This window comes from Balearica regulorum, chromosome 1 (assembly GCF_011004875.1).
Source record: "Balearica regulorum gibbericeps isolate bBalReg1 chromosome 1, bBalReg1.pri, whole genome shotgun sequence".
Taxonomy (NCBI): domain Eukaryota; kingdom Metazoa; phylum Chordata; class Aves; order Gruiformes; family Gruidae; genus Balearica; species Balearica regulorum.
Window position 1 is genome coordinate 61,388,652 of NC_046184.1, and position 12,276 is coordinate 61,400,927.

At 44.2% G+C, this 12,276-nt stretch overlaps 1 protein-coding gene across 5 annotated transcripts in view; it reads right to left on the reverse strand.

Annotated features, from left to right (window-relative positions):
* CHST11 (carbohydrate sulfotransferase 11) overlaps positions 1-9,591 on the reverse strand; it is a 182,651-nt gene extending 173,060 nt beyond the window's left edge. Inside the window, exons 1-3 of one of the 5 annotated variants that reach the window (XM_075754465.1) lie at positions 9,315-9,590; positions 9,057-9,238; positions 8,486-8,534 (exon numbers count right to left, since the gene is read on the reverse strand). Coding sequence is in view for 2 of the 5 variants with exons in the window: in XM_075754440.1 (XP_075610555.1) it covers positions 129-246 (118 nt within the window). In the remaining 3 variants the exon portion in view is untranslated. Of the gene's footprint in view, positions 1-128; positions 503-8,485; positions 8,535-9,056 lie in introns of those variants that run through there. The other 4 variants (XM_075754457.1, XM_075754476.1, XM_075754449.1 and 1 more) reach the window with 4 other exon arrangements.
* Between the last annotated feature and the right edge of the window lie 2,685 nt (positions 9,592-12,276).

Sequence of the window (12,276 nt, forward strand, 5' to 3'; positions counted from 1 at the left end):
CCGTCACCTGCGCCGGCGGGGAGCGAGGGCCGGCACGGAGCCGGGCGCTGCCCTCCGCGGGGCCGGCGCCGATGCCGATGCGGTTGCGGTGCCGGTGCGGTTGCGGTGCGGCGGTGCCGGTGCCCTACCTGGGTGCAACATACTTTGGAAATAGAAGATGACGAGGATGAAGGAGCCCACGGAAGTGACCAGGACCATCCTGCACACCCGGTTCATCCTCATTACTTCCAGCACCGCCGGCTTCATGGCGTTGTCCGGCGGCGCAGAGAGGGGCGGCGGAGCGCGCACGGCTGGCGCTGAGACCCGCTCCGCGCCCGCGGCGCTCCGAGGTGCCGGGGAGGAGCCGCCGCGCCGGAGGATGCTCCGGCGCCCGCGCCCCGCACCGGGGGGCGCTAATGCATGCGCTGGGCGTGACCACGCCGCGCGCCAGGCGGAGGGGCGCTCGGCTCGGCGCGGGGGGGAGGCGGGCCAGGCGGGGAGCCGGGGCGGAGCGCGGCCCCCCCCCCTCGCCAAGGGGAGAGATGGTCCCGCCCGGCGGCGGCTGCGGCGGCGGGCGGGGACGCGCCGGGCTGCCTCGAGGGGCCGTCGCCGCCGCCGGGCGCGCTCCGCAGGGGAGGGGCGGGGCGTGCCGGGCGCGTGCGGGCGCCGCAAGGACCAACGGGCGTCGCCGGCGCTGAGGGAGGAGGCGGCTGCGGGGGCGGCCTCGGGCCCCTCCCGGCCCCGGCAAGTCCTCGCAGGCGGCGGCCGGGGGCTGCCGTCGTTGCGGCCGGTCTGTATGTGAACTTCACCGCTTTTGTTCGCTCTCTTGCCCTCCTCAGGGGCTTTGGGTCCGCCGGCGAGGAGCGGGCCGTCACCGCCTGCTGGGCCGTTCCCCCTGCCTGCCGTCGCCCCGCGCGAAGGGGGCTTTTCCCAGCACCCCGTCTGTGGAGAGAAATTCTCTCACTTTTTATTTTTTGTGTGTGCGGTGCCTGTCACTCCGTTAATCCTGAATGCCGCCTTCCAGGTCTTCTCTCGCTTTAGTATTATGTAAGACCTTATTTTATAGCCAGTCCTTGTCCTTTCTTCTCCGGTGTTACGCTGTCCCGACCAGGAGTTGTTAATATTCATAATCAGTGTAAACACTGACTTCCAGTAGCACTGAATCATTCCTAACAAAAACAGTGCCACCTGGCATGCCAGAAACGAATGGGGTTTTTTTTTTCCAAATGCGAGACACTAAAGTTTTCTGACTTAACCGACCGACTTGCGCATTTGTGGAAAATGAAAGGTTTTTCCCTCACGGTTCCTCCACCGAAGTATACCTCTGATAGAGAGCAACACCAGGCAATGAGATACGAGACCGTACGTGGGAGGAATGCAGAAGAGATTAGTACAACAGAACAAAAGGCATCTGCCTTGTCCACCCGTGCATCGGGGTTTGGAGCGTCTGGGGTTTCTGGTGAGCTGGGGGTGCCTGAGCAACTGCAGGTCAGCTAGGTCCTGAACTAGGTTTCAAACCACGCAATAGAGCTCCCAAACTGAGACTAACCACTTGCTCGGAACTAGATGGGTGTTGAAAAGTACATTGCTGAATGAAATCAGCTTCTTGACAACACACCATTTATCCTTGCGCCGTGTTAACTGTTCTATTTGTTCTCCTGAGGCACCCAAACGCTAGTTCGCTATTGCTTTTCTTCTTGCTAAAGTGAAAATAATGTTGCTGATGTTGATACCATCTTCACATATAAAAGGATTTTTTTCCCCTCAGATTTCTGTCTGTTCTTCCAATGTGGTTAGGGGAGGGGTCTTTAAAATGAAAATAGCCCTGAACAGACCCAGCCCAAAGCTGGGGAGCAAGTGGGGTAAAACAGATTTTAAGGTTAAAAAAACCTCAGCCAACAAAACCAAAAGGTATCTTCTTCCTGGGTAATTGTGACAGAAACATCAGGGGTTTTCATTCAGACTTTCCGAAAGCCAATTAAAAGGATTTTACCTCAAGGATAAACCAATAATTAGGTAGACATTTGTAAGAGAGTAGGTTATTTAGGCTTGGCTTTTATTAGAAACAATTTTCATTGTTCATTAAGGTTTTCCACAATATTAATTTTGCTTACTTTCTCTAGATTTTTTTCCAGGGGTTTTTGTTTGGGGTTTTTTTTTGCAGTTTTGGTATGCTGTGACCATTGTCTAGTCTTCCTAATGTAAAGGAAACTTTAAATTGATTTTTCTTTTTTAAATCCAAACCTCAAATGTAACACAAAAGCATTCTATCAGAAACACTAGATAAAGAGAAGTACTAATAATGTAACACATCAAAGTGGCGAACCTTTAAGTCAGTCAGCAGAAGTCAACCAGAAGCACAGCCTGGCATTTCAGCATCCATCCGTCAATACATACGCTGCAGCACAATAGCAACTGCAGTGTTTTAACAGAAGGAACTGGACGGTATCCAGGAATGTGGATAAGACACCAAGGGATGAGGGCAAAAGCCTAGAACTCAATACTCAGCTAAGAAACACAAGAAGAGAAATGCTTTACGCTGCTAAAGAAGGTGGTCAGTTGCTCAGTGTGGCTTAACAATACTCTTTTTTTCTGAGCATCATCCTCTGATGGAACAATAGAGTGCTTTAAAGCAGCAGGAAGAAAGTCACCAGCTGTGTTGCCATTTACTATTAGAAGAACATTATAAAGCAATGCCTTCATTACGGACATTGGTGATTATAAACTTAACATCCACTCACACGCTTGCAGCATCTCTGCAAATTTCAAGCTGTGGCATCCTTTCTGAAGTCTGGTCAGTCAGGACAATGAAATGCAGCAGCATATTTTTTTAGAGATTGAGACAGCTGTGCTTTGGTTTTCCTACAGAAAAGAGCATAATCGAGGGAACACAAGGAAATGCAGTTGTCTTTCCAGATGGGTGCCAAGTTACAGCATAGGTACGCAAACAGCTCAGGCACCACTTCTAAAGCGTACCTCCAAGTGGAAACTTCAGCAGCTGCAGAGCAGTAGGGAGTCTGGATAGTACTGTAGGTGTGATCACCTACCATTCCCATGACAATAACCAGCGTTCAGTATCTCTGAATAAAAATAGTCTCGTCATCCAAGAGGCTTCTGGAAAGAAAGACTTCAGAGATTAAGAACCAGATGCCAGCAACATCAAAAGAAGTCCAGAGAGTGTTTTGTAGATTATTTTGTATAACAAAAAAGCTTTACAAAACAACAACCAAACAAAACCGCCCACATCGCTATTTATTGATAAAGCTCTAAAAATTACAAAACCACAGCTGAAAAACAGCACAGGCAGAAATACAGTGTGTAGTAAACTCAGGGTGCAATTTATCAAAAATGGCAAGCAGGCTAATATTGAAGAGCATGCTGAAATATGAAACAGAAAACCATTAGAAAATAGAGTTATCTGTCAGAGACATATACGTGTCTGTGCAACTTTTCATCTGTAATGAAAGAATCTCAGAAAAAGTTTGTTTTATACTAATTGGCTTCATCCTCTTAAAAACAGAAGGTGAAATTTTTAGAGAATGCCTTCAAGGGGGGGCAGCTACTATTATTGAAGGAATATGCACAAGCTTTTGGGCATGTAAGCCACCTTCAGATCTGAAACAGAAACAGCAAATTTCAGACTCTGTCTATCCTTAGACCGTTATGACTCCGGTCTCATCATGACTCTTACCACCATAGGGTGAGGCAGTCTAGTTTGGTGGATCAGAACATCTTCTGGACAGGTGTCTCTGTTTATATTCTGTTGGGGTAGTTTTTAACTTCCTCTGCCTAAAACAGCCATGCTGTAAAGAGGACAGGTCTTGTGCTTTGTCCCTCAAGGAAGCAGCACATTGCTTTAATGATTCCAGCAAGTCAGTGGACCTTTCATCTGACCAGCTGCCCTAAACTGTGGTGTCTGAAAGTAGGAAGTCAAACAACAACCAACCAACCAACCAGAGACCCCTGTCAATGGTCAGGCACCTCCGTACCCCATACCTTGTAGGGCCCTGGTAGTGCAACCTAGGATTGCCTGTCAGTCAAAATGCATTTAGCAATGTTATTCTATTAATATATGATAACAGTCTTTTAAGATACTGATTCTGATCCCATTAAGAAAAGGCACCGAGAACCTCCCTACCCCAGCTGATTTCAGTGGAAGTAGGACATTTACCTTACACAGATTTCTCGGTCAGCCATTTACTGTATGCATGAATAAAAGGCTACACACCTCCAGAAAGCTATCACCATAGAAAATTGAAAGACAACCCTTTCTGGAGCTAAGCAGATGTCTTGCCCTTTTCCTCTTCCTTCCAAATAAGAAACCCCACACACCTAACATGTTCCACAAAGCTGAAGAATCTGCTGCATTTCTGAAATACCTTGTCCTTCATCTTGCATTTTGTACAGTGATGCCTTAGGTAATGCCTTAACGCCTCTATACCCTGTGCAATCTGAAGTACTGAATTAGAAGGCAGGCCCATGTTCTTGCAGGATCTAACTCTTGGCTCCAGGTAGATCTCCAGTGTCCTCTTCCAGGAATATAGGGGTTTGTGGGTTTTTTTGTCCATATTTTAAAGTATTTTGTACTAGATGTTACTCTGCTACCCAGCCAGCTTCCTCCTAGATTTCAGAGAGGATTTCATCTGTCTTCTTTCTAGATGGAACAAGTTTATGGCTTCTTGGACTGCATGCCTCCCAGGTAATGCAAACCAGACCGATAAGAGGCAGTATTTCTAAGAATGCAATGTGTATTATCTGAACAGTCATATCTGAAAGGCATTGTTGTCTCCACCTCACCTGTACTGATAGGCCACAGGTTAGTTTTGTGCTTCATTTGTCCATTAAGGAATTACAGCTTCCTCCCTCATAAAACTCACCAGTAATTTTGTCCTGTGATGGCAACAGATTCTTCCCTTCTCTGAGGAGAGTTTGAGAAGCTAGGGAGCAGGACAACATTTCCAGGGCTAAATATGGAGCCACTCAAATCTTTGAAATGCATGTGGTACCTTTATTATTATCTATTAGTAATCTTTATTATTACCTCTATTATTAACTATTTGTTATTATTATCCTCAGTAGAGAAACATCCAGGCAAGGTTTAGGAAGCTCCCCTCTAGTGCAGACCTTTGCTGGTTTTGGCTGGGATAGAGTTAAATTTTCTTCATAGTAGCTGGTATGGGGCTGTTTGGGATTTGTGCTGGAAACAGGTTGATAGCATAGAGATGTTTTTGTTATCGTGAAGCAGTGCTTACACAGAGCCAAGGCCTTTTCTGCTTCTCACACCACCCCACCAGCGAGCAGGCTGGGGGTGCACAAGGAGATGGGAGGGAACGCAGCTGGGACAGCTGACCCCAACTGACCAAAGGGATATTCCATACTATATGATGTCATCCTCAGCCTATAAAGCTGGGGGAAAAAGAAGGAAGGGGGCAATGTTCGGAGTGATGGCGTTTGTCTTCCCAAGTCACCATTACGTGTGATGGAGCCCTGCCTTCCTGGAGATGGCTGAACACCTGCCTGCCCCTGGAAAGCAGCGAATGCATTCCTTGCCTTGCTTTGCTTGCATGTGTGGCTTTTACTTTACCTATTAAACTGTCTTTATCTCAACCCATGGGTTTTTTCACTTTTAGCCTTCTGATTCTCTCCCCCATCTCACTGGAGGGGAGCGTAGGAGCGGCTGCATGGTGCTCAGTTTCTGACTGGGGTCAAACCACAAGACCCTTGCGAGAAACATTTTTGCCAGAACTGTACATACCTGGTCTGCAAGCACACCACACTGTGCTGCTAATGACAGTTTACTGACAAGACTAGATGAAGATGCTTGTGTCTCTTAAAACCAAGAACAATGCTCTACATTTAAATGATTTCATAATGCTGACAAAAGTTTCTGTTTGACGTGGTCTACACTGTTGTAGAACCGGCTTCATTTAAAGGTGGCAGAACACAGGATCATGGTTAAGCTAAACAAGGTACATGAAAGGACAACATACATTTGACTTAACTAAATTCATAAGGAGAAGCAATATGTGATGTATTTCAAGACTAAAGTAGGACCTACAAGCAAAATCTGTGGTTGATGCAAGACCACTGTGCGATATTAATTGCAAAGCTCTTAATTAAAGGACTTGGAGAAGATAGGCATAGAAGCAATTTTTTAAGCTTTGCTTTGAAGGATGCAATTTCTAGAGGTGATGGATGCTTACACCTCTGCCTACTGTGATCAACAGCTGAGGTGGATCAAACCCAGTGGTCCAACACTGTCCAGGATAACATCACTGGCTTCAGAAGAAACATCAGTAAACCCTGCAACAGGTAGCAGTGGTCAAGTCTGCCAAAAGACTGACTTTTGCTTGCGACATTTATTAGCTAGAGCTTGGCTTTTTGTCCTGCAACACAAATGGCTGCACTTGGGGAACACCCCCCGAAAATCAAATCCAAGAAAGATTCCAATGCATCCTGTCACCACAGCTACAACCAGAGCAGCCAACACAAATTCCTGGGCAAAGCAGACACTAAACTATTTGCCAAGTTCCACTGAAGTTCAGGGTGTTTTTTTTTTTTTTTTTTTTTTTTTTTTTACCCTATGTGCACTTCCTTTGCAGTTTTCCCCATTGCTAGTTAAGGACGCTTTTTATAAGGTGAAATTATTGGGGTAAAACTTAACAGATGTAAGGGCCAAAGCAGCTGCAAGGCAAGCTGTTCTGCCTGTAAAATTCCCCTTGTATTGAGTTAGTTGCCTTTGTTAAAAGGACTTTTAAATGGACAAGTATTTTCCCCAGCAATGGTGGTGCACCCTTAAGCTGCACTGAAATTCAGATCTCTTTTCTGACTGACCTTAGGGCATCATCTGAAGTGTGACTCAGAGCACACAGAGGCTGAAATAAGGAGGAATTACTGGCTTTTCATAGGGGTGCTTATCCTAATTTTGTTCTCAGACACCAGGAATTACTCATGCTCTTCAGAACATATTGCTGGCATCCTGCTATGCCGCTTATTAGGCACAAGGGTCTCAGAATAAAACCCAGTAGCAGGAAGGCAGGATGTGGTAGCTGTTGGCTAGCAGCAGCAGCACACCATCAGATCAGTACAAGCTGCATATACTTTACAAAACATAAGCATGCTTGCTCCATTCACCCTGCAGCACTTTCTCAGCTCAAATCCAAGCAAGCTACTTTCAGGAGCAAATTGATTTGTCTCCAAGAGTTGGAGAGGCTTATATGTTACTCTGGGGGAAAAAAATCCAGCTGAATTGGAATAAACACACATACCTAAAAGAAGAAAAAACATCTTTGCAGTAGAAGGGAAGAGAATCATAGAAGAAATTATTGGGGAGGAAAAAGGAAAAAAAAAAAACCAAGGAAAATATCTACCCCACCCCCCAAAAAAAGGGAAACTGGAAAAACAGTTATTTAGATTATTGCCATTCCACATTTTGAATTGAAGACAATACCATCTCCTGTGTATAGGGATTTTAAAAGTGCCTTAACAGGATTGTTTGGCTATTGTGAGACAGTCTCTCATTATTGCTGATTATGTAAATGAATTGCTGGTATTTTCTGTAAAGTGTTTCTTTCAAAACCATTATCATTGTCACTTCTGGGATAGATCCATCATACCGATTCTTATGTTCCATCCAGCTGGTCTCCAACTGGTCAAATGTCAATACATGGTTAGTCAACAGAAAGGAACACACATTTACATGACACAATTCATTTGCCCTATTTTAGCAATGAGATGAATCATTCCCTAAAAGTGCCCATCAACTGAAAAGCTCCTGGATGTCTAGCTCTGCTACAGACACCTATATTGCACATGGGGAAAGTTAGGTGAAACAAATCCCAACACAGGCTTCTAAATCTCTTTTTGTTTTGAAGGAAATGCTGCCAAATCTCATATTTTCTGTACTCTAGTGTTCAGCATTATATCCCATTTTCTTGTCACCTACCTTACAAAATCCCTTGCAGCCAAAAATGAGAGCCACATTCTCCATTGAGAACGTTACCTGAGCACGTTAATTTTGGTAGAGGTTCTAGGTATTAGATAAAAAATGTCCTCTCTGACTTTTTTGTGTGTATGTAGAAAAATATAGGAAATGAGGTACAAATATAAACATTTTCCTGTATAAAATTTTTCCTATTTAAAGTTTTAACCCTATTTCAAAATTCAGTACTGTCATACAAGATTTTAGTTCATTATGATCGCCAGAAAATACTTTTTTTTTCTTTTATGCTAAAACTGAAGATAAATACTTATCCTTTTTACCTGGAACTTGTTTAGAAGACCATTCTAAGTCAACAGATGCTGGGGAAATCCTTTGTTATTTTTCAGTGGTGAAGCAAGTTCTGTGCAGTTTTTCATTCTAGTTTACATGTATAACCTACTACATGTTCAATTTACGCACATATTTGATTTATATGTATGCTTAAAGTCCTTAGGACTTACGTGTGTTGAAGATTTTCCAAAATCAACAGCAAGTCAACATAGTCTTAAGCGGAAAGTCACATACCTCTTATGTTGTTATGCTTTTCCTATGTCTCATTCCTCTAACATTTGCACTAGGAGAAAAAAAAAATCCACTGAAGCCAGTAGAAGTGCCGGTGTAAAAACAGATCCAAAGTTGAAAACAAGTTTTTTGTGCCCAAATGACAATTGTACTATTGAAAATCAGATTGAACAGCAGAGACAGTAATTTGTACCTACAAGTAGGACTTTTCTCACTGTCTACACTGCAGTGACCTTCGGCTTGAGAAGTGCTATGAGGTACTTAACTGAAAAGCACTATGGGATTATAAGGAGCAGTTTAGAAATGCATCTAAAAGAAAAGCATTTTCTAGAGCTAATTAAATGCTAGGGGTTTTTTCTCTTTCACCATCCCTTCTCAATTAAAAGGTGTGACTTCAGGGACTCTTTCTATTTAAAGGATGTCTAGGTGATATTACAGGAGAGGGAACAGAGATAATAAATCACACAGCAGCTGTTGAAATAATATTATCCAACCTGTAAAGACATTTTTCCAAATCACTTCACACATTCGTCACTACACCAGTATTGCATCTATATAACGACTTACTCCTTACCTTTCCCCTCTGGTGTGGCTCCCCATTCTCACGCACCGCCTGCACTGGAGTTACCGAGTCCAACTGCACTATGAAGTCTCTGCGAAGGACAACGTGACTCAGCTCCAGCAGAGAGAAACTATGAACCCTGTTGATAGCTGACTATGGAAAACTGCAGCTTACATGGTGAAGCATATCTTGACCTAAGGAAGAGAAAAGGTTTGAGTTTAGCAGTAGTTTAAGCGTATTAAGAAAAAATAGCACAAATAGAAAGGTTACCCAGTTTTAGTAATTTGGTAAGTCTTTCTTCAGCAGTCTAGAAGGCAAAAAGGGATATTTATGTCACCTTTCTTCTGAACAGCAGGTTAACAACTTCTTACAGAGCAACATCAGCAACTACAGCAAATTTCCTTGATCCATTCTGGTATGGTTTCAGATCTGGTTTATGAAACACGAGCCATAGTTCTATCAAAGTTTATCTCTTCCTGCAGATGCGCTAGGATAACATATCCATATTGACTCCACAACATCTATCAAAGGCTGATGAGGAACGAATAACATTAAGCTGTCTGTCTGACCCTGCACAGGAAGAAGAATGGCCATGTGCTATATATGATTCATTGGTTTTAAAAAAAAAAAATATCAGAAATCCTTTCAGGAGGCTCCATGCTGCCTCATTACATTCTTGTAGTCAATACTTAAGTAAAACTGATAGAGCATGCATATATGTAGTTTGGACTGCAGAAGTTTACAGCTTTGATAACTTTCAAACCTGCTTTAATTTCCCTTTCACTGATCTTAAAATCAAATAATGTTGTAAATGCATCCTGAAAGACACATTGGTTTCCTCCCCAAAAAAATTAGCTAACCCTGAAGAGAAAGTTTTCTGTCAAGACAACTGCAAGCTATCCTTTCCAATGATACAAAAAGGACTTCAAATCACTTTATAAATAACAACTGCTGGTACAGTGTCCATTTGATTGAGAGAATTTCAGACTCAGACTATTGAAAAGTAAACTGATCTACTGACAGAGTGCCACCCTTTCAGTAAATCATGCTGTAGAACTGAGCCAGCATTTGGCATAACCAGTGAGAGTAAGATTTTGTCAGAGGAGATCAGCCACTGGTAGACAGAGAGATTGCCGTGTTGTCAGGAGATCGGTTCAAGGAAGTTTGCACCTCCACATGGTGCTGGCTGTTCATTCTCACCAAGACTGGAGATTTCATTAATTTCATGTATGTGCCATTTACCAAATCAACTTTCTGTGTGGCCATACTGTAACTGAGTGTGGTGAGTTAACCTTGACAAGCTGCTAGACCCCCACCCAGCTGCTGTCTTACTCCCCCTCCTCAAGGGACAGGGGGTAGAAAATAAGATGGAAAAGCTCATGAGCCAAGAACAGGGAGATCACTTACCATTTACCATCACAGGTGAAACAGATTCTGCTTGGGGAAGATTAATTTAATTTATTGCCAATTAGAAATAGAGTAGGAAGGTGAGAAACTAAGAAAGAACTAAAACTCCACCTCTCCCCTAAACCTCCTTCTTCCTAGGCTCAACCTCACTCCTCTGCTCTTCTACCTCCTCCTGCTCCGAGCAGCACAGGCGGACAGGGAGTGGGGATTGTGGTCAGTCCATTACAGTTCCTCTCTGTCCCTCCTTTCCCCTCACGTGGTTCCCCTGCTCTGGCGTGGGATCCTCTATGAGCTGCAGCATGGATATCTGCTCTGACAGGGTCCTTCATGGACTGCAGAAGGACAACCTGCTTCACGACAACCTGCTTCACCATGGTCTTCTCCATGGGTTGCAGAGTAATCTCTGTTCCTGAGCTTGGAGCACCTCTTCCTTCTCCTTCTTCACTGACCTGGGTGTTTGCAGGGCTGTCTCGGTTCTTTTTCCTCACAACTGCTACATAGCATGTTCTACCCTTTCTTAAATATGTTTCCACAGAGGTGCCACCAGCTTCACTGATGGGCTCAGCTATGGACAGTGGTGGGTCTGTTTTGGAGCCAGCTGTGTCTGGCAGCCCCAGTCTCTTCTCACAGAGGCCACCCCTGCAGCCCTCCTGCTACCAAAACTTGGACATATAAATCCAATATACTGAGGAAGTAGATATGATCATCCTTTGGGTGTTTGAACTATAAGCCTTTCCTTTCCCACATTACCACTAGTTTGTTTGTGAAGTAAAAAATTTAACAGACCTAGTTCAAACCACAGCTTGCTAGCCCACCATGTAACTGATGGGATTAGGGGGGGAAAAAAAAAAACCCCAAAACAAACATCTGTGATTCATTCTAAGGAGAATGTAAACCATGACCAGAAAGCACTTCAGCAAAGTGGATTTTAGCAGTGTGTGCACAGCTTTGGATACACATTAACAAAACTTTTACTGAAATGAGATTGGAGGTTTTACAGAACTGAACCAGTAGCAATCCATACCACTGGCACAAATCCCGCATGAAGCTGAGAAACCACACCATCCCTTCTTCCAGAAGGGCTCAGCAATAGGAACCAGTGCTTCTGGTCTCCTTCAGGCAAGCTGCTTCCCTGCTTTTGCCTTTGAAGGCCAATCACAGGTTTCTTCTAGCATTGAAGGCAGAGAGTCTTCTTTAAGGTGTTACTGTAAAGCTCACTCACAGGTACTCAAGTACGGGCAGCCACCGCTGTGTTTCTGAGGGCAGCTGGACTCATAGGCTCTGGTCCTCAGTGGGGAGGGGATATGCTGCAACATGCTAGGAGATCACCTTTCCTCTTCTAGTAGCAAGCGAGAGTAAAGTGACAAGTGAAGAAGGCTTCTAACCACCCTTCTCTTTACTGCACTTTCTGGGACAGCGAGAGGAGCTCCTGGAGAAGAGGGTCTCCTCTCCATTCCAGAGAGAGGATTTCCCTAAAATACCTGAAACTTTGTGACTTCAGTTTGATGTCACATTCCATAGTTTCAGACTTGCCATAAGGTAGAGGGCTGAGGGAAGAAAGAAAACCAGGTCGCTTCTTCAATTACTAAGTCCAGTGGCAGGCCCTGCCTTTAGCTTAACCTTTGCAGTTGTGACTTTATTTATAAATTTACGTTAATTTTTTGTAACTACCTCTATCTGTCACAATGCTAGCAGCAGGTGCAAAATCCATATATACTAAAACACATATCAAGTAGCTTTCCATTTAGGGCAGGAAAAAAAATTAAAATTAAATTCTCTCTCCAGGGACCCAATCATCCTGCCAGTTTAAGTTGCAACACACACC